Source organism: Miniopterus natalensis, chromosome 16 (genome assembly GCF_054644295.1).
Source record: "Miniopterus natalensis isolate mMinNat1 chromosome 16, mMinNat1.hap1, whole genome shotgun sequence".
NCBI lineage: Eukaryota > Metazoa > Chordata > Mammalia > Chiroptera > Miniopteridae > Miniopterus > Miniopterus natalensis.
The window spans coordinates 17,345,634-17,368,107 of NC_142096.1; the positions used below are offsets into that span (position 1 = coordinate 17,345,634).

The following is a 22,474-nucleotide window of genomic DNA, read 5'->3' on the forward strand; positions in this document are numbered from 1 at the left end:
AACCGCAATGGAGAAGCTTAAACACCACTCATGGGCACTTAGAGCTACTCCCCTCTCCTTGGGCTGCAAACTTAGACATGAGGACACGGGAGATAATCAGGCTAAAGCTCAGGCTCTACTGATGGCAGCTGATGCTACGAAGGCATGTGCGGCACTAATCCAAAGAGAACGAATTACTGTAAGTTCACTGCGTGATTTTATATCTGTTAAGAGTTTTGCACTATGTAAGAATCCTTCAAGAAAATCTCCTGGGCTTTACTGTTACAAAGAGGTTTCTGTATCTCCCACTTCAGTAGGGCTTATTTCTGAAATTACTTGCTATGTAGATATCCTTCCTGTATGAGATCCAAGATTTTTAACTGTGGGGTGAATGCCAACCAATATTTAACCCATTTCTATCTATTTTTATTTCTAAGACTCCAAGAACACCTAAGGAAAATCAATACAATTTAAGAAATGTTCAAAAGCGCTCTGTGTTTTCATCATGAAAAACCCCACCTTGCTGCCATGTACTAGGTACCATGAAAATCTGGAATTGACTAACTGACAAACATCATCATATTAAAATTCTGAAGCCATATATAAAACCTTCAATCCAAAAAGTGTGTATACATGAGAGAGAAAGCACACAGTGGACAGAACTTACAGAAGTAGTGATGTGTAGAGTTACAGAGAACTATACCTTTGATTTTCCAATTAAATTTCAGAGGGCGCTGTCCTAATAACATAACATACAGGCTAAAGAAAAGATGAGTGTTATTTTAAAATTATCCCCTTTTCTGCCCAGGCAAATTACAGAAAGAGCCATTACTTCTGAAAACATACGTTTCAGGAAAAGGAAGGGGGAATTTATATATCATCTGGAAGTTTCAGCAAAATTACCCTAAATGTAATGCTCTTGGCATTATCCTCTCAGGTACGCTCTTCACAGAACACAGCGCGAGGTATGTCCAAGCACCGTGAGTGACATAATGTCCTCATTCAGCTCAAAGTTAAGAACAGTTCTACTTTCTACTGAAAGTCACAGAATAATATCTTGAGATTTACACGAGCAAAATGCCCTTCTTTAACAAATAGAGAGAATATGGTAATAGTTATATATTCATAAAGGGATGTTGCATATAACTAGATTCTGCAAAGGCTACAACCTGGGAGTGAGTTAAATATTTTGTGATTCATTAACACAGGAGTTATGGGCACTACAAAGGACCCACTGGTGCTCAGGGAGTCACAAAGAGATGGCGCCTTCGACTGATTCCCAGGGAGAAGCTTATGTTGCAGCATCAACTCTAAAGAACTAGGGGGAATTATTAACAGGCCCTCAAGAAACTGCCTGGCTGGAAGGCAAACCCATTCCTTGTTTACACATATACTATTATTTACAGATGGACCTATATAGACTTTTGGTGATATTTAAACCACTTTATGTTTCTTAACATCAGGACATGCTTTATCATGAGATTATTTATCTGAATTGCATGCTGAAAATATAGTTCTTCCAGAAATTAAACCATATTGGAAACCATCTTTCACATGTTTAAATATCAAGAGAGTTTTCTACTATATATGAACATCAGACATTTCAGGTGTGAGTCCAAGTCAGACTTAAGGTAGAATCCTCACCACACAGGCACATGAAATGCGTGCGTGTCCACGGAGCATAAAGTGAGCTGGGCATGGGCCCTGGAAACGGTGGTCGCTCCTGCTGAGCTTGTCGCCGTCAATGTTAAGCATCTGGATTGGATGCCCACTAAGCTCTGGAGCCAATATTCTGTTTTTTTTTCTTGGCTTTCTAAACAGAGCTTTAGAAACCGAACGGCACAGGAAGGCCAAAGCAGCTAAGTCCGGAGCTAAATCTTAGGTAACCAGGAGAAGGCTTGTGGCGTGTTCATCAAGGAACTGGAAGCCAGCCTTGCTTCCTGGCCCCACTGAGGGTTGCGTTTGCTTGCTGGGATCTTTCGCACTCAATCCCTCCAGCCTGGATGCTTCGGTCCACCTGGGTTGCTAATAGCAGCCTCATGGACGGCTGCAGGCCATGAGGTTGCTGAGAGTCTGCAAGGAATTCTACGCCTGCATCTCAGACGGCAGTGGTGATCTGAGTTAAACCCAGGTCACTGAACCCTTCCCTTCCCAGAGAGCTGTAAGAGGACATCTCCACGACTAGTCATACGGGCTTGTTCAGCCCCTCGCCGTCCCTCAGGTAAGCGGGGTCCTGCACCGTGTTCCTGGCTCTGCTGCTGCTCGGCCGCTCCGTCTTCATCTTGATGGGAAAGCAGAAGTCCCTGAAGCACCGCTTGAAGTTCTCGTCGAGAAAGGCATAGAGAACGGGGTTCAGGCTGCTGTTGGTGTAGCCTAAGGCGATGCAGAAGTAGTAGCTGGACAGGGCGGCCGTGCTGTGCGAGGTGCTCCCCAGAGCCTCGGCGAGAATGAAAATGTGGATGGGCGTCCAGCAGACGACGAAGACGGCCACCACCACCAGCACCAGCCTGGTGATGCGCCGCAGGTTGCGGTCCTTCTCCCGCGAGCCCGAGAGCAGCCGCACGCTCTTCAGGCGCAGGATCATCAGGGTGTAGCAGATGACGATGATGACCACGGGGATCACGAAGGCGAACACGAAGACGCAGATCTTCAAGAAGAGGTCCCACCAGGAGTAATCCTCATCCGGGAACTGCAGGGAGCACTCGATGACACCCACGTCTGCAAGAAGGGAACAAAACGCACCAGTCCACGGGAGGAAATGTACTGTCGCCGAGGCTGCACAGTGCTGTAAGTGTGAACTTCAGGACTTTGGGTTTGCAAAGGTCCAATTACAGCGAGGTGATGGTGACCTGAAGCAGATCACCTAGCAGATCCCCATCCTATTTTTGCGCGTGAAACGAGGAACCCAGAAAGTTACCCCTTATTGGTAGCAGACACTAAACCACAGCATAGATTAAATCAGCTGTCAATACGACTTACCTGGTTGTGGACACTGGTTTGACACTGACGACTTTCAGAGCAGCCAAATTGTTAATGTATAGCATGAGCACTTACTTGCATTCCAGCTTATTACCCATTATCCCAGATCCAAGGCTCTGGCAATAAAAACTATTTGTAATAAGTGACTAAATGTTGCAAATCTAACCATTTAATTTTTTTTAAAAAGCCAACTTGTCCTAAAACATTAACTGGCTTCCAAGAGCCCATTATGTAGATAAGTAAAAATGTACATGCAAGTTGTCTACGTATGGCCCAGGTATTAGGATTGAATGGAGCCCGTGGTGATCCTTGTGATCAGGGCATGGCTGAAACATGAGTCAACCTCTGGACAAGAAGAAAAAGGGGCAGGAAGACAAAGAAAAGAATCATCATCGTCATCAAGGAAATTCATAGATCTGACACCTTTTATTTTTACCAACATTGACTATGTAACAGACAAAACAAATTTTTTTGTGATAACCTAGAAAACCGCCTTATTTGTTCTGCTTCTCTTTGATGGAGAGTTTTTTTGTTTGTTTTTTTGAGTGACCTTAATATTAGAAAGAACAGAGACCAGAAAGAGCAGAAGCCCAGGATAAGTACCTTTCATAATGCTTTCATTGGGGATCCGCTCACCCCTCCAGGGCCCCCCTCCTCCCCAAGCATCAACCGGCCCACACTCTTGCCTCTGAGTAATCATCTAGCACAGGGCAGGCAAGACTTTCTGTCCTGATCCTTCCTTGCGGATAAAGTAATCATGAGCAATACTGAGTGTAATTTTTATAATGAAAATATTTTCTTCTGATGTTGGAAAATCTGTTTCAAAAACACCACAAGCATACGTATAAATAAGGAATCAGTTCTATTAGTAATGTTTTTCTAAAACATTTTAATGTGATCTTAACCAAATATCCCTCAGTAAAACAAAATGTGTCTTCCTATAGTTTCAATTCCATATACTTTAAAATACAAAGAATATAATCAACTAACTACCAGATCAAGCCTCTCAGTAATAAATAAAAGCTCCCAGAATCACTTGTAATTGTTGAGTCTCTACAAAAATCATTGTCCAAAATAGTGTTGCTACTAGAACAAACCAGCTTCTCTTTTAATTTTTGCTTTAGTGTTTATAGGACTAAGAAGAGTTAAGATAATTTTTTTTTAAATCATCACTATTATCATAGAAAAAAAAAGTAGTTATTAAGCAACTTTTGATGGGAGGCACATTGCAAAAATCTGAGTTTAAAAAATATTTTACCCTGATATGATTGTCTAACCACTATGCTGTATACCTGAAACCAATGTAAAATAATATTGAAAGTAAACTGTAATTGAAAAATAAAAAAAGAAAACACTATTTTGAAAAGAAGCATCTCAAAATATCATAGTTTTTGCTTTGTAATAATGATTGGGAAACCAAATCTGTATATGGTTTGGGTGTAGGCTATATAGAAATATTCAGGATTACTTTCTGAGACCTTGCTAATAAAGGAGAGTTAAAAAAAGAAAAGGGATATTTTACCCAAGGTTTGATTTGTCTGTTGAATCTAGCTTCCCTGAAGGTAGAGAACGTTTTTGTTTTCTGTGTTTTGTTTTATTTTTTTCTTTCTGCTTAACTTTTGTGTATTCCAACATTGTCTCTTTGTTGTGATTGGCCTCAGCTTAAATGTCACTTCAGAGACATTTATATAGACGTCAATCCATTTGAATAGTCCTCTCCCATGCAATTTATATTATTTCTATGTTATATTCATCCTATTTTTGTCATTATATAATGACAGAGGCTCTTCTGTAATAATGTGTTACCTTCCTTAAGGTTCTTCTCTCCATCCAGATGAAAACTACTTTAGAATAGGTATCCAGCCTGCCATATTCAGTATTTAATCCCTGCTACACAAGGTGGCAGAAACATATGGCACTTAAGGAGAACAGGTTGTGAAATAAATGAACAAATGAATATCACATGGAAACCTTTTAAAAATACAAACTGATTACAGTAGTTATTATAAAATAGTACCTTCTAAGATAAGCAAAGCACCATAAGGGCGGATGTTTAACTTGGATACATTTTTTTTACTTTGAGCACTTTTTCATATGATTCTTGGCCATCTGTATGTCTGCTTTGGAGAAGTGTCTATTTAGGTCCTTTGCCCGTTTTTTAAAATATGTTTTATTGATCTTAGACAGGAAGGAAGGGTGAGGGATAGAGAGATAGAAACATCAATGAGAGAGAGACGTCGATAGGCCACCTCCTGAATGTCCCCTACCTTGTCTTCTAATACCCAAGAGCCCTCAATACTGAATGAATACCCTACAGATGTTGATAAGCAATCAGGCAGGACCTGTTCATTCATGATGTCAGATGATGATGCTAGTAGCTAACATTTTTTGAGGGCTCACTGGACTCTGCGTTACCAGCTTTCCACGCACTGACTCATTAGATCTGTAAAACACCCTAGGAGATAGGCACTATTATTACCCCTATTTTGCAGATGAGGAAATTGTGGTCTAAATAATGTCTCCAAAGTGACACTGCCCATAAATGGTGAAATCAGGATTCAATCCCAGGCAGTTTGCTTCCAAAAGCTGTGCTCTTAACCAAAAAGAAATACTGTAAACTCAGATGCATTAACTGAGATTTCTTGTTCAGGTGGATGTGTTTTAATGTAATTAATGTCTGATTCCTTTCAGTGAGCATTCTCCACTATGAACTACTGACACCACTCAGCTCTGATTCAGTGCATAGAATTGATCTAAACACTCCTCTTGGTCATCCAAGACTCTTGCCCTGCAGAGTGATGCAACACTCCAAAATGAGCACTCTGGATGGTCCAGAGACAATCTCTTATCACGTGAACAAAATCTGCTTCAAAAAATAAAGACACAAAGAAAGAATGGAGCCCTCCTACAAGACTACTTTAATATTTTCCAACTTTCTCCTCTATTTGCTGCACAAATTAATCTTCTGCCTACACTGGTGGGTCTTTCCTTTCATTGCATCTGCACACATTCATCTACAGCAACTCCTTCCTGGAAAACCCACATCTATCTTCATTTCCTCTTTCAAAAACCTAATTGATATCCATTTCTTCTAGGATGTCATTTTCTCTCAGTGATTAGAGGAGTGTAGTGGTTAAGTCCACAAGCATAACATACAATATAAAAATCAGTTCTGTCTTTGCTCTAGGAAAAATCATCTATCTTTTTTTATTATTATTTATCCTATTCTCTCAGCCTCATAATGTATATGCAGCATCTCCTCTTAAATCCAAGTTATGATGCATGAACACCTAAGGCTCAGAGTTTCTTGCAATTTTATTTCCATTTGTTCTCTCTGAAGGAAAAAATCCCGTATGCAATTAATCATAGTCAAAAACACTTCTCTGATAAAGTTCGGCATTTCTTAAATTTTACCAAGTATTATAGTTTAACGCCTGCAGTGGCTAAGCTGGAAATTCATTTTATAGTTTCAGAAGAAAGAAATGTATGCTCCAGTAAAAAAATGTGTACCATGCACATTTTTTAATAAGCTATGATTTTAGTACCTAAAGCTAAGCTATGAGTTTAGATAAGCTATGATTTTAGATAAGCTATGATTTTAGCACCTATCCTTTCACCACGACCTGGAAAGTCCCTGCTGCACATATTCAATTATCTGTCCTCACAGGTATCAAACCTCCCTAATATACTGGAGTATTTAGACACCTGCTAAGGCAGTAAATAACATTTATAAAGTCCAAAATGATTGTTTTACTCCTCTTTCCCGAGTTTCTGTTAAGACCAAATCTGTTTTTACTCTTTTATCTTTTACTAGTAAAGCAGAACTCCTAGAAGAGTAGTTCTCACCTTGGCGGCAGGTCAGGGCCAGCCGGGGAAGAGCTTACCAATCTTGATATTCGGACTGTGCCTCAGGCCGGTTAAACCAGGCCCTCAAGGGCAGGACCCGGGAAGCAGTATTTTCTAAAGTACCCAGGTGGTTCCAGTGTGCAACCCAGGGTGAGACCCACTGTCCTAAGAAATACAGCCAAAACATCGAGTCTCCTGTTGGCATGGGGTAAGAACTAACATGTCCACAATTTAGTGGTCTGGTCATCTGCTGGCATCCATCTGTGAACCTGATTTTCAATGGCCTACAGCCAAATGTAGCTGTTAGGACAGTGATGTGGAGATTGACCCCTAAGGAAAAGAGCATAAAGAGCAATATGTCTCTAATGATTCAGGAGCCCTTTTTTAAAAATTTTGTTTGTATCCTTAACTGAGGATGTTTTTATTGATTGATTTTTTTAAAAATTGCTTTTTTGAGAGAGAGGGTAAGGTAGGGAGGGAGAGAAAGAGTGAGAGAGAAAGAGAAACATTGATAGTTTGCCTCCTTACCGGGGATCAAACCCACAACCTAGGTATGTCCCTGACCAGGAATCGAGCTCACCACCTTTTCATGTATGAGATGTTGTTCAGGCCCTTTTTAGGGAGAAAGAAGAGGAGCGAGGTGGTATATCTCAGAATTGCCAGAATACAATGGAATCGTGTTTCAAAACTCCACAGGCCTGTGGTTCCTTACCTTCACCCTCGCTTCTCCAGATTCTGATAGCGCTTCCGAAACAGGAGATAGGCTGGGTTCTGTGTTCAGGTAATACCATTACCTCATCTCATGTTTAAATATGGAAAGGAACCCCAGAATTGCTTTATTTCTCATCTTGCATGGGTTCAGACATTATATTTCCATTGTCTTTTGACTTTTCCACTAGATGTGTGTTCTAATCACTCCCAAGTTAAGAGTTTGTTTCATTAGAAGTCATGTTTTAAAAAATTAAATGGAAATGCCCACCCTTACCTTCCCTGACTTTGGTTCCTCCAAGGACAATTGCGGATATGCCAACAGATGAAGACAGGAGCCAAATACAGATATTGATGATCTTTGCCTTCAAGGGCGTGCGAAAGTCCAACGCCTTGACGGGGTGGCACACAGCAATGTATCGGTCCACGCTCATCATGGTCAAGGTGAATATGCTGGTAAACATGTTGTAGTAGTCAATGGAAATGACTATCTTGCACAGCACGTCCCCAAACGGCCAGGAATTCATCAGATATACTGTGCTCTGGAAGGGCATGGTTGTAGTCACTAAAGCATCAGCCAAAGCCAGGTTAAATATATAAATGTTGGTCGCCGTCTTCATCTTAGTGTATCTAAAAGACAAGAAACGAGATCGTTTCCTTCCATCTTCATGTCAAATCCACGAGGTAAATCTGTTTGTGGAAGCTTCTGGGTTACTGATTTTGCTTTCACGCACTTATTCTTTAGATATTTATTGAGTGTCCAATATTAGTAAAAGAATTATTCTAAACTTTAAGGGTAATATAAAAATGGCCAAAAATCTCTAACTTTAGCTTTTATTCTAGTGCTTTGTGCAAAAATATATTTAAACAAAAAATTAACAGGTAAAGAAAACAGCATGGATAAATAGATAATATACATAGTATAGATCTTTTCAACAGACTTGCATATAATACAGGTCTTTTCAAATTCACTGGCTAAAATGCAGCTAAATTTGTTGATTTTTGTCTCCACTGTGTACTAGTTTTTTCATTTTCAATGCTTTAGGTAATCAAAGCAGACTGAGTTCTTCCCTTATGCATGTCATAGCACAAAATGGTACAGTAGGTGAGAAAGAATTCTGCTTTTCTTTACTCCCATTTGAGTGAGTTTTCAAGCACATAATTTGTTCCACCTTCCAAATGAGGGAAGAGAATTTAAAAGTAGGTCAGAAAGATTGCCTTTAAGCACAAATTATGCTTTTCATTGTAACATGAAGTTTAGAACAATTCCATTTTCAACTAAAACTGAATTAAGAGAATTCTTTTACCTAGAATGTTTCTTTGGGGATCTATAAGGCCTGAAATGTTCCAAACTGTATCAGCAGGTTTCTGGAGGCCAAATACTAACATATGTCAGGAGAATCCATATGTTAATGACTTTCTATACACTTCAGATTTGTAGAATTTATCACAATTAATTCAGCCATGCTCTGTGAACCTTCAAGGAGCTGGGCTTTCTCAATGTTATGGTCATGACTTTTATTAAAGGTCATTTAAAGGGCTCTGTCTTATGGAAAACCACTTCTGCTTTGACTGTATAATCAATATCAATGGTGTTCATTGATCACTGTGTTGGTGTCATCCAAGACATAAATTTGCCACATGAGAAATTTCTTTTACCACGAAATGATAGAACAGTCTTGGCTCCCCTTGGAAAGGGTCTAATGTAAAGTCAAATAGTCCTGAGTCTGAATTCAGTATAAGACCTTTCTGCATTTCAGTTCCTGTTAAATAAGGTTAATAAAACCAAAATGGCAATACATGAGATAAAGGCAATGGATAGCCTGACTCTCAGCCTCTCGATGCTCCCCACCATGCCCCCCCAGTCTCCTCTTGCCTTCTTCTTATTAAGAAATATATTTGTTAGCGCTTGAATGAAGGCATTATAAGGACTGGAACTAGAGTCAATATCTTTTGTTTTCCATTTTGATGCCCTGTTGACTAAACAGTGCTTTAATCCAGAGAGTGAGGAGTTTATTTAAAAGTATACTTTGTCTCACAGTTTTTACTGAAATATTTTTAAATATCCCATAAGCTTTAGAAAGCAATTACATGTGCAAGGCCAAGGCTCAGAGAATAGGTTTTATAAAGGCAGAGATAACTAAGCAAGTACATTCACTGAGACAGAGCCAAATATTTCTAATGAGCGGGGCTGAAATACTATCTCTTCAGACACTGTCTTCTTAAAAATATGGTTTTATGTTTCAAAAATGTATCTTACAAGCTGACCTCTTACCCTTTCAACTTTCTCCCCCCAAATCCCTAACACTAGCAAAGATTCTAGCAGGCAGTATCTTTAACTTCTACTCTCACATTGCTTCCCTGACATTCTCTTCTTTCTCTATAAAGTTAGACTGATCTTCTCTGCCTTACACGATTAAGTAGACTTGTGATCTGGTCATTTTCCTTTCAACTGACAGACTTTGGAGAGGTCCCTAAGAACCCTGAGCTGCAGTTTCCCAAGTATAAAATGGGGAATAGAATGCCTATTTCATAAAGTTCCTGAAATAATTAGTAGCATGCACATAGTCTGGAGAATATGTGTAATTTATTTTACATTCCCCAACTCCTCTTTCCTCTCTTATGTGGGTGGAAGCCGCTGCAAAATTCCCTTTTCTGTATATTTCTCAAAGTAATATAGTTATAAAGGGCATGGCAGGAATTCAAACCCAGATGTTTGATCCCAGCTCCTGCATTCTTACCTCTCCACAGCACAAAACTCAGTATTTTGACTTCCGTGTATCTTATTTGATTCTCACAACAACTACCCTTCAAGTTTACCCTGAGGATTTATGTCTTTTCCCCAGTATAGCTGAAGAAGGTTAGACTCGGGTAAGCAATTTGTCTAGTGTTAGCAGAGGCTCAGTGGGAGGGTCTGGAAAGGGCAGGAGAGCAAGGCCTCTCTCCATGTTTCTGAAAGACACGTGCTTATGACCCTACAATGCCACAGAAGGAGAGCTAAACAGGTATAATTAAAAGTAATAAATAAACAGCGGGTTCAGCAGATATGTATTGACAGTCTTACACACTACACTAGACTGGTTGAGCTGTTGGGTATTGTTTGTATTTAACCAAAACGAAACAGTAGTTAATCCTCTCGGTCACTGTATGTCCACTGGTGGGACAAAAGAGAAAGCTTTCTTACTATGATAGGGTGTAAAATTATCCTCCATTTCATCCACACTGCTTTACAGAAGTTCGTAAGCATTTCAAGCAAAATGGCACCATCTGGGTGGGAACTGGGGGCTTATGTGGAGAAGCTGGAGGTGGGCTGGCAGCAAGTGGCTGCACTTTTTAGCATACACGCCACAGGAGCATATGGCACTAAAAGAGCAAAGTCTGTGGGCTGTCCTCACTAAACCTGACAACGTGACAAACCTGAAACAACAGTGCCGTGCACCAGGAGAGGCGGTGGGCAGGCCAAAAGCGGGGTCAACTAGGGAACTGACTGTACCAGCCATGAGGCAACGTGGCAGAGGGTTCTCCAGGAGTTAAAAATGCTCAAGGCCTTCCTAGTGTAGTTCTCTTTCCAGAGAATTAAGGCGTGGCTTTTCAATTGGCACCCAGACACGCCTGTGTGATGGCAGAGGGAACAAAGTTATCTGCCGAGGTCCCAGGAACCAGGGCAGAGTTCCTGGGGAGGTGTGACACTAGCAACCCAAGAAATGAGGCACCAGTGGGAGAAAGGCTGCGCTTCTGACAGTGGTCTCAGGGCTTCTCGTCCTTTCCCTGTGCTTGCTGTTCTCAGACAACATGCAGGTAGAAGATGTCTTGCTATTGCCAAGTGTTGCTTTTTTAATTTAAATCATGATTCATTAATCAGCAGCTCCTTTTAGCTTCCTGACAGCATGATAGATCCCTAATCCTGATGGCAAAGCACCATTACTTAGCATGGGCCCTGGTACTTGATAACTGCTCAGTGAATGCCAGCCCTTGATGTCATCAGTGCTGCTCCCGCTATTGTTATTATTGTTACTGTTATTATTAATTATCTACTGCAGTCCAAATAACCGGTATCACAGCCCCATAAGATACCAATGCCCCCATTTTTTCTGAAGATGATTCTCACGGGCTCTCAGACTCCATAGCTAAGAAGTAAAGGAATTCAGGACTGTCATTCCAAAGCTGCTTAAGGAGTGAGAAATTTTATCAGAGAAATAATGTGATTCTGAGGATTCTGCCACCTCCACCAGCTAACGACTGAAAAGAGTTCTGATTAATGTGGTCACATATGTGTCATGAAGGTTGACAACATTTGAGATGACGCAGGGCATGGTCCAGAAGGTAACACTGACCTAAAACCCTAGCAGCTGCCCCACGGCGGACAAATGCTGCCACGGACATTACTGTGTTTGAGTTTTTTGAAAGGAAGTACCCATTCTTCAGGTGAGGAAACTGAGTAAAGAAAAAGAAAGTGAACTGCCTGAAACCACAAATTCCTGAGACAACGGGAAGTAAAATCTGAGCCTTCTGAGTAGCCATCAAACTACAGCTCCAACTAATGAAAACAAAAACCTACAAGCCTGCCTTTAACTTACAATGCTGGAGGTGCACTGGGAATCTGAAGATCTTCCAAACACCAAACTCAGTAGGAGGAGGGTTTTGCAGCCCCTGAGAAATGCAATCCTTTTAACCAACGTGGAAGACTGGCCTAGTGAGAGACAAGCATTGGCACTCTTGTCCCTGCATTGCTCGCAATACGATTTACTCATTTCCCTGCCAGTGTTTTCCGGACACATAGCCTTCTACATTTTATGTTTAAAATGATCAAAAATAATGATAGCTGTACTGATGTGAATTCTCAAAAGAATTAATTTGAAAACATAATGAGTTTGCTTCACTAAATCCTGCAGATACCTTCAGTTTATCTTGAAATTAATTTGCTATCTGTTACTATTGAAATTATGGTTCTTTCCTAAAGGGAAGTAGCTGATTAATTTTAGAAAAAGAAGAGAAATTCAGTTATTGTTTCTCAATAATCTGACTTTGAAATGGCCTCAGTCTGTAGTATTCTAAAGGAGTCATATTCCCATAGGCCCCTTCGGTTCCCCAGAATTACTCTCCTATGCAAAGAGCAAAAGCTATAAAGAGAACTGAGGAAAATGGAGTGTGTCCCTGAGTCCCGTGACTGTGGAGGCTGCAGTCACCTGGCAGGTAGTGACACACGGCCACAGTGGTGGACTTGACTAGCATCACACCCCCTGCAGGGCAGTGGTGGGGATAGGGGAAGAAGGCGAATGTCAAAGTAATGATTTCCCTGGAATAGCCAGCACCCCAATGACTGTTCATCCTGCTCTGTAATCAGGGCCCTGACTCCCAGAACAATGTTCAAGTACATTCAACTGTGCATACAGCGTGTTTATAATGGCCAATAACACCTAGTGGAAAACTACAGACCACAAATGGCTGAAGTGTTATTTCCTACTGTACAGCTATCTGGATAGGTATGTAAGTATCTTAAATTGTTTTTCCATTTTTATACTGAAAACTGACCTAGCTAAGGTAGGCTACAGGGTGAGGGCAGAGAAGAGGCACAGTTACCCTCCTGCTCTGTCCTGTCGGAGGAAGTGAGCCCTTCACTATGTGGAAAGTGGCATCGCAAAGCACAGAGTATTGTTGTGCAGTTAAATGAGTTAATAATAAGTTAATGAGCTCAATAGGAGTTCAGAAAACTGTTCTTATTGTTACAGCTGATCTCTAAATGCTCATAGCTGTAGCCATTCTTAATCTGATGGCTTTCTTACCCACCTGCAGACCAATTCCTTTGGAATCTCCCAACTCATCACATGTTTTATGTTTTCTTATATTTTATGTAGATTCTGACTTGCTTGGTCAGCAAGACTTTTACAATATTATCCCCACTCTTAAAATTTATTCTTCTTACATACGTTTTCCTTATCTAAATCTTAGGCCAGCACCCCCTTCAAAGAAAGAAAGAAACAAAAAAAATCCATTGGTTGATTTTCTGTTGAGGAATAAATAAATGTTATTCTGAAACCATCTTTTGTTAATACAGGTCTAAGCCTGACTTGCAGCCACACAATTTTAGGTTTTTAGCTGAGCACAGAGCCACCCGAGGTAACAATTGAGTGTATTCATAAATTAATATGGAGAAAAGGAGTGAGAACTGCACAGTTCACATAAAGATACTGTTGCTCAAAGATGAAGCTGAATGATTAATGGAGAGGAGCTATATCATCCCCAGAGAGAGATAAGTTGCTTCTGGAGCTAACACGAAGACAGGCACCAGGAAAAACTGTCATCTAGTAAAATCAACATAACCAAGAAGTAACCTTGGAGACTACAATTTTGCCTGGAGTCTGTTAGGGTTTAGGAGCTCTATACTAATCACAAAATTCTTTTCTTTTTTTTTTCTGTTTTCCTTTTTTTGGGGGTCTTGGGGGGCACTGTTTAGTCTCTCATCTCTGAAATAGTTCCACAAAGATTTGGGCTTCATCTGCAATCACATGCCCCTCAGAGGGGAAAATAATTCCCTTTAGCTAATCCACATAAATACTTGCTGTAAAATCAATTCTCTCTTTTCAGAGCTTGTCAAATGATAAAATTACTTTGAGAAATGCCAGGTAGGCCCTTTTGTAAATAATTTCTGAAGTTATCTTTGCTATCCTTGCTTTACAGGAAATGTTTAATATTGAGTCCAAGAGAGAATTCAGGATAAAGGAGGCCTTTTTTTTAAACCAAAGTCTAAGGTAAGACTAATGTCAGATAATGGGGAGCGCACATGGCTAATTATACCAACACACCCCTGCCTTTTCTCTAGTGCCTCCCTAGGTGCAGCCTGGCAGTATTACCTAAGGTGGGGCACGCTGATATTTGGGAGAGTATGGAATATGCTCCGTAAACTGCAGTCAGTAAACTGCACTTCGAGGAGAAGGATAAGACAGCTGGGAAGGGAAGAGGCAGGCACCGCAGCGGGCACTCCGACTGGGCCGCCCCATTCCTCCCACACTGCCCCAGCTTGGTTACAGACTCACAGTTTCCGACGGACTGGCACAAGTTCAACCATGAGGCCCAGGCTGAGCCAGGCAAAGCTTTTCTTTACATGAAAAAAGAACATATATGCATAATTATCATGAAAATTAGAGCTTGAGGAGAGTGTTTTCTTAAGTAGAACAGAAAGGGAGCAGGCAGTGTTTAGGGCTGAATTGTTTCCCTCGCCCCAAATTCATGTGTTCAAATCCTAAGCCCCATTCCTCGGAATGTGACTGCATTGGAAGATAGGGCCTTTATAGAGGTAGAATGAGGTAAGATGGGGGCTTAATATGTGCCCTAATCCATTATGACTGGTGTCCTTGTAAGAAGGGGATGTTAGGACACAGACACACACAGATGGAAGACCATGTGAAGACACAGGGAGAAAACAGCCATCTGCAAGCCAAGGAGAGGCCTCAGAAGAAACCAATCCTGCCAACACCTTTTTGGACTTCTAGCCTCCAGGGGTATGAAAAAATTAAATGCCTGTTGTTAAAGCCACCTAGTCCGTGATACTTTGTTATAGCAGCTGTTGCACATTAATTCAGGCAGATTCTCTAGAAACCTGAGGTACCTGCAAGATAATCATATAGAGCCATCCAGAAGGAAGGAGGCCAACTGAATCTGCTGCTAGGTATGAATGCCTGGGAGACAGATTCATGGATTTAAGATTGGTCAGAATTTCCCTGAATGTTATGGCCAGAGGAATGGATACCACTGAGATTGTGATGGTCAGTTTGATGTGCCATCTTGGCTAGGCTACGCTCCCCAAATATTCAGTCAAACACTCACCTAGGTGTTGCTGTAGAGGTGTCTTGTAGATGTGGTTAAAGTCCACAATCAGTTGACTTTAAACAAGGGACATTATCCTAGATAATCTGGCGGGCCTGATCTAAACAGTTGAAAGAGCAAAACTGAGGTTTCCCTGAGAAAGACAAAATTCCACCTGGGGAAGGCAGCCTGCCTTTCTTGATTCCTGCCCTATGAGTTCTAGACTTGCCTCACCAGCTCCACAATGATTTAATATTGCCAATTCCTTGCAATAAATCTCTTAACATGTGCATCCCCTACAGGTTCTGCTTCTCTAGTGGAAGCCTGACTAATACAGAGAATATGCCAAGTGAGAACCAAAGAGAGCTAAGAAGGTTCTGGAAAATATTTATGAAACATAAGAGGAAGAGGAGCCTGTGATGGAGACTAAAGAGAAACCCAAAGGATGTGGAAGGAACTCAGGAATAGGATGCTTTCGGAGAAAGTGAGGAATGTAAGATTGGCCAAGCATGCCAAAACTCCACAGAAATCAAGCAATAACCAGCCTAACCGTGAGCATCTGAAGTGTGAGTCCAATTACTTGTTGCCAATACATGTAGGCAAGAGGAGCATTCCTAGCAGCCGGACGCTGGTATCACAGTGGGGAGTATGGTCAGGGGGGATATGGCTTGGGAATTAGCACCAATTAAGTTAGTTTTTTAAAATGGGAAATGGTAAAGGGAATGGATTCCTTCTGGAAAATAGGAGAGCAACACAGAAAAACTCGGCAGAATTGGAGTCAGATACACTTGAAGGCAGTGGTATGGCCCTGACAAAGATAAAATTGATTTTATTCAGCAGCATTAAGCTAGCTGGGTATAGGAACAAGGAAGATAGGTTACTGGCTTGAACCAGGATTAAGGTTTGATGGAAGACAGTGGTAAAATGGCAGATAGGCACGGCAGTCAAGTATATTATCTAGAGAGGCTGAAGTTATGGCTCCTGGGGTCTAGGCTAGGTAAGAAAAGAAGCAATAGTCTGGGATAAAAGGAGGGATTGCCAGGTAAGAAGGTATCCCAAGGTCTGTAGAAGTGATGTAGTGGAGAAAGAAGAGCAGAATGCGTAAAAGCACAGGGCCTGGGGCCAGGCTGCTGGCATCATTCTAGCCCCACAAGTTAGCAAGGTGTGGCCTTAGTTTATCTAATCTTTCTTTGCCTTAGGTTCATCATCTGTTCAACGGTCGTGGTAATATACCTATGGCTGTGAAGATTAAATAAAACAATTCACGAGAAGTAGGTAGCTTTACCAGCCTGGCATATATTAAGTGTTCATTAAATTTTGTTTGCTAAGGGAGGATACTGCTGTGGGGGGGGGGGGGAGTTGTAATGAGTGGGAGAATGGATGTTTAAGATGTTAGAGGTGGGGCTACCTGGCAAGGTCCTGGGTGTGGGCAGGAGTGTGTATAAAGGAAATATGAGGTTTGGATGTTGAGTGTCACACCTAGGGGCACACAGTGTTGGCAGGACCCAACAGTGTGGATCAAAAGCTGAGGAAGAACTTCCCACCCCAGGGCCACACACCCTCAAGCCTGGAGGGAGGGGTGGCTGGAATGCACAGGTTTTAAGGTTTCCACAGTGAAAGGTAATGCGCCCTAATATTCGGGGATCATGACAGATGGTACACATTAAATGGTGAAAACAATTGAAACTTGAATTTGTAAGGCAGGTCCAAACACAGTCAGCAGTCCTGACTTTCTCCCCAGGTTTCAGTTGGCCATATTAGACAGGCACCTGCCCCACCATTCGAGCCTCCAAATTCCACCTCCAGAATGAGTTTCCAGATGACTGAACTATACCAGGACCCTTTTACATGTATATTAAAACAGTGTTCTTCCTAAAAGTGAGCCTCCACCTTTTCAAGCAATGCTCAGCCCTCAATATCAACTATAAAAGCCGCATTTGAATCCACACTCGGGTTCTGCTCTCAGTTCTGATGAGCATCCCAGGGCCCTCTCGATGCCACCCTCTCCCGTCTTCAGCCCTTTCTTCACCTGAGCCAATTAAACCCAAGTCCACCGATTTTTCTTCTGAGGTTTAGAAGAAAAAGAACGGTCACGTCAATAGATTAGCATTCCGGGATGACAGTGGAACTCCTCACTTTTCATTTATTATCGAACTTAATCTGTAAGTCTTTCAGAAGGAGGTGGAAGGATGGATGATGTTTTTATGTGAACTGTAGAACTCCTTTTGTATTTTTAGCTGATTTTATCCGTCTAACAAATTTAGCCCTAGACATAGTGTATATCCTGATCTACAGCGATTCTTTTTCCTTTCTGACGTGTCTAATGTTCCCCATTGTCTTCGCACATATTTTAGGATTTTTCATTGTTTTTAATCCTAGTCTTCAGGGACATATAAAAAGTTGTGGAGCAGCTGAGAAGCTCTTCTCAAGGAAAAACTTCCGGTGCTCATTCAAATGGCAGTAAGCTGTACCTGTTTTACTCAAGCACTTAACTATGAGTAGGAACACAGTTGGGTTTTTTCTTAGCCTCTTCTTTTTGTGCAACAATCTTTTATTACAAAACAGCAGCCTCTGTACCAAAGATCTTTTAAATTTTTGAATTATAATATAGAATATAGCTGTCTTTACTTCTAGTTACTATAATCGTCTCTCTAATGGAAAGCAGCCCTGAAATTACTAATGACTTGGAAAAACATTTTGCTTTTAAAATATTCCCCCCTTCTGTAGTCTCTACTCATCACTGATAGAATTCCTGTAAAATGCAAGAAGCAATTATGGAAACCAAGGGTACCAAGCTACAGACACTAATTGTAGGTAAAATGAGCTTTCTAATGTATTTGGAGACTTAAATGACGGTTTTTAGTTCTGGAGCACGGATGGGGATAATAGACCTGACATTCCCAAGCCAAATAAAAAATAATAATAAAAGTCATCTCTATGACAATGATTTCCCAAGAGAATCACACTTCTGCTGCTGTAGATACTGACCTTAAAGTTCATAATAAATACAACGCCTGTTTTAAAACTAAAGTCAGGATAAAAAGAAGAAATGAGTTCATTTTTTCAATGCCCCTACACAGTGACTTGGACATTTTATTTCACAGGAGCTTCTCAAAGCAACGTAAGCTTCTCATTCACTCCCAAAGGTGCATCTGCAGAGCATTACGTCTCCCCAGAGGGTGAAATGCACACATCTCAAAGGGCGGCCGGAACAAAGTTGGGATTCCCGGCCCCCCTTTTTCTCTGGTGAGAGAGGCCAAAATAAGCTTAACTTCACTTACCAGAAAATTAGCATTGTGTGGATAGCTGGATATTTATTACTAGAAGTTGAATTCAACATAATCCCGCAAAAGAACAATAAAATAAAACCTTCACATTCTCACGGTGGAAAATAAACAACAAAGCGATTTTGGAAAACCTCCACAACCCGCACATTCTTTAGAGGGTAAATACTAGACCGCTTACTTACAAAAGTCACTGATACTCTGAACAAATCGCATTTCAGTGCTAAAAAAAGGCTCGGGTATGGATACTAACGACCTTCAATAGTATATTGGTTTTCGCTTCATAACACATAACACTAATCGGATGAATGGAGGAAATGCTGGATTATCTAGAGTTTATCAGGTGGATCTGATTTTTATCTTAAGAAATACTTTCAAAGAGCAGAGCGAAGTGCTGCGCACTGGCACAGGCGCCCAGGCGGAAGGCCGGGCAAGGGACTAGCTCCCTCTCCGGGAGACGCGGGACTTGTTCCACACCCCGGTACTCACCCTGCCCACAGTTTCCAGAAGGGGCTGGGGGAACCGGGGCACCCCACATCCTCAGGGGCCTCTGGCCGCTGGGGTTCGCCCTGGGTGAACCTCGCAGCCCCCCACCAAAAACTCTCCCAGGAAGTCGTTCACGTCTAAGTGGCCAGCCTCTGAGACCCCCCCCCCAGGACCTGCACAAAGGGTCGAGGGTCCCCACCGCCCGGCCGGCTCCCAGCGCGGGTCTCGGTGGCAGGCCCCGACCCCCCTCCCGGCTCTGTCCACCGACGCGCCCGGACCCTCCGCTCACCGGATGATCACGAACATGACCAGGGAGTTGCCCACCAAGCCCACGACGAACACCAAGGAGTAGACGGCGGTGATGATGACCGGGATGGCGGGGGAGATGTGCACGGGCTCCAGCGGCGCGTCCCCGGGGCCCCCGCTGCTGTTGCTGTCGGGCTCGGCCCAGCCGGGGCCCCAGCCGCTGCCGTTGGGGAGCAGGCAGGTGCCCGGGCCGCAGGTGGGGCCCGGATCCCCGCGGAAGATCTGAACCGGGGGCTCCATGGTTGGGCGGCGGCAGGTGGAGCGAGAGGAAAGCTGCACCTGCTGGGCGGCGGGAACGAGAGAAGGCGCTGGACGTGGGGGGCAAACTTGGCGCGCGCCCGGTCAGCGCGCGGAGGCCGGCGGCGCCGGGGGCGCGGGACCCACGGTTGCCCACCACGGCCGCCCGGCCCCCGCGGCGGGGTACGAGGACCCTCCAGCTGTCACCCTAGGGAAGTGCCGGGGGGGCGGGCGAGCTCTCGCTCCCTTTCCCTAGCTCCTGAGATGCCCCCTCCCTCTCCTAGGCATTGTCCCCCGGTGGAGAGGTCCTCGGACTGCGGCTCTGAGATCCTCGGGACCAGAGACCTGGGGTGCAATGCCCTACCTCCCAAGGACCGCCTCTCCAAAGCCCCGAGCTCACCTCTGGCTCTCGGAGGCGCGCGGAGAGGTCCAGAGGTCGCCGTGGGGAGCGATGCCCGGCGCGTCCCCGGGTCCCCTCCGGCTGTCCGGGTCGCGGGCGCCGCAGCACTGCGCAGGCTCTCAGCCCCCCGCCCGCGCTCCGCCCGCCGCGCCGCGCTCTGCCCCGGGGCTACTTTTCCGCGCGGCGCGGCGCGGCGCGGCGCGGCGCGGCGCTCCCGGGACCCCGCGCTCAGCCAGGCGGGACGCGGCGGGGACGCGGGCGGCGCGCTCGCCCCGCACGCGGCCGCTCCCTGCCCTCCCCGCTCGCAGCCTGTCGGGGGTCCGGGGGCTCAGCCCCGCGCGCCCACCTCGCCCGCGCGCTCAGCCCCTCCCGGCAGCCCGGCTCCGCCGTCCGCTCACCAGCGGAAAGCCGCGGGCCGTGGGCCGTTTGCATTTAGTAGTAAGGACGCTTGCAGCAGTTCAGCGCGAGTGTCCACCCAGATCTTTCTTAATATGCCTGGAATTTATCGTGGGCATAGTTCCCAGCTCCCATCTCTCAGGCGAGGAGAAAAATCCTAGTTTTGTCTGAATGGCCCATCCAAATACAGTAGCAAAATCATCCAATTAGGATAAGACAGATCATGAAATATTAATGATTTAATATACATAAGTAGAATATTTCTGTTCCGTTGAGGAGCCTCTAGCTGGGACAACCCAGAGACGGAATCTTGCAGGTATTACCCGCAGAACAAAACCCTCTCCTTACTCAGGCCTCCGTGTTGGTCCAGGTAGGTGAGAACATCTCCTTCTTTTACATTAATCCCTGCAGCCATCACATCCCCGACTACAGCACCTTCTCTGTGACACCTCCAAGGACCTGAACCCCAGTAGAGAAATTCAGTCGTCGTCATCTGTTTGCGTAACTCTGCCCGTTGGAGGGTCACTGTTAGGTTGTGCTGGGTGTAAGAGGCCCTCAGGCACAGGGACCCCTGGGGCAATGGGCAAAGGTGGGTTGGAGGAGGGGAGCCAGGATTCAGCACTGAGGTGGGGATCCTGAGGAGAGTGGGGATCCCCTTGTCTAATTCTGTACTGTAGGCAGGATGCCAGGAGACCAAGGCACCCGATTTTCCCACGTGGATTCCTGTCTCAGGCTGACTTCTTGAGACAAATACTGTCCCCCACGGCTTCCCACAGCTCCCATCCATGCCACACTGCCACCCCATAATAGCTGGTACAGTAACTCCCTCCCTCTGCTGACAGCAGAAAAGGGCTCTGTTATTCCCAAAGAGGGATTCTAACCAGCAGAGTCTCGCCACAGCCTGGAAATGTGCAGCTCTCTTGAGCCGTGTGACATGAGGAACAAAAGAGCTCCCCTTTGCCCAGCAATCGCCTTTTGACCCTGGACGCCTTAGAAGTTTTGAAAATAAGTAGTATCAAATCTTATATTTCCCTTAAGTCTGACTGCAAACTCTCAGTAGAGGGTAACATCTGCTCTCACAAGACTTGGGCCTGCTGAGACCTCCATGGGTCTGAAAGCCGCCCCCCCCCCCCCCCTTAGGAAGGTGGCAGAGGGATCTTCTCCAGATGTCTGGGAGCTCACTTCCTGCAAGCAGGATGCTGTGCTACCTCCAGGCCAGCTGCCCAGCAAGATGTTTTGTTTGAAGTTCACAAAAACTGAGAGGTATCCAACTCAGAGAGAAAGTAAAAACAATGTGTTAAGGAAAATAGCTGGGAAGGGCATTATCCATTCATCGTTCTGTGTATTTGTGACCTATTTGGCTATTTACTTACGATTCCATGCGTTGAAGACACAACTGGTCTGTGCTCCACACTTTCGAAAGAGTGTTTACAGTATCTGTTCTCCCTTTGCAATCATTACCACATTGGTTAGCTTGGGGGTTGGGTTTTTGGGGGTTTTTTTGTAACTCAGGTGGCTCACACAGGTGAGCTGGATTCAAACACAGGTTTTCTGGCTCTTGCCATATGCTAATTGAACAGAATGATTTCGTGTAAGAGGAGAAATGCAGAACCACTCTTTGCAAAAGACAACAGATAGAGGAGGTGTTTAGCAAAATCCCTATTAAATGGTAAGGTTTCTGCAGCATTTTCTCATCAGCTTGAATTTTCTTTCCATTCTCACGTTGTTACCCTTATTCCTTTGCACGGCTCTAGCTGCCCTTTATTTCTCCAACACTGGCTCTCCCCAGCATTAGATGGTCCTACACTATGTACACAATCAAATGGGTGCCTCACACACAGCCTCAAAAAACCTGAGCTCATCATGTTCCCCCCAAGCTTGCTGTGATTTCTCCTATATTTTGTTTCTGTTAATGGCACCATCATTCACTTGGTCACCCAAGCACAAGCCTATAGTAATTCTAGGCTCTTTCTTCTCCTTAACTTCCATATACATTCAAACCGCAAGTTGTACCAACTTAATTTCCTAAATGGTTCTCAAACCTATCATC

The 22,474-nt window shown here is 43.8% G+C and overlaps 1 protein-coding gene across 1 annotated transcript; it reads right to left on the bottom strand.

Annotated features, from left to right (window-relative positions):
• Nucleotides 1–2,164: 2,164 nt before the first annotated feature.
• Nucleotides 2,165–19,631, bottom strand: OPRK1 (opioid receptor kappa 1). The gene is made up of 3 exons (XM_087825378.1): nucleotides 19,375–19,631; nucleotides 7,790–8,142; nucleotides 2,165–2,697 (listed from the first exon to the last, which is right to left on the bottom strand). The coding sequence occupies exons 1-3, from the start codon at nucleotides 19,629–19,631 to the stop codon at nucleotides 2,165–2,167; spliced, it is 1,143 nt and encodes a 380-aa protein (XP_087681504.1).
• Between the last annotated feature and the right edge of the window lie 2,843 nt (nucleotides 19,632–22,474).

Excerpts from the sequence above, each read along its gene's own strand:
- OPRK1 (XM_087825378.1), bottom strand. The coding sequence starts at position 19,631 with ATGGAGCCCCCGGTTCAGATCTTCCGCGGGGATCCGGGCCCCACCTGC. Across the intron at positions 8,143-19,374 it reads GTCATGTTCGTGATCATCCG|ATACACTAAGATGAAGACGG; the intron begins GTGAGCGGAGGG and ends CTTGTCTTTTAG. Across the intron at positions 2,698-7,789 it reads AGGAACCAAAGTCAGGGAAG|ACGTGGGTGTCATCGAGTGC; the intron begins GTAAGGGTGGGC and ends CCCTTCTTGCAG.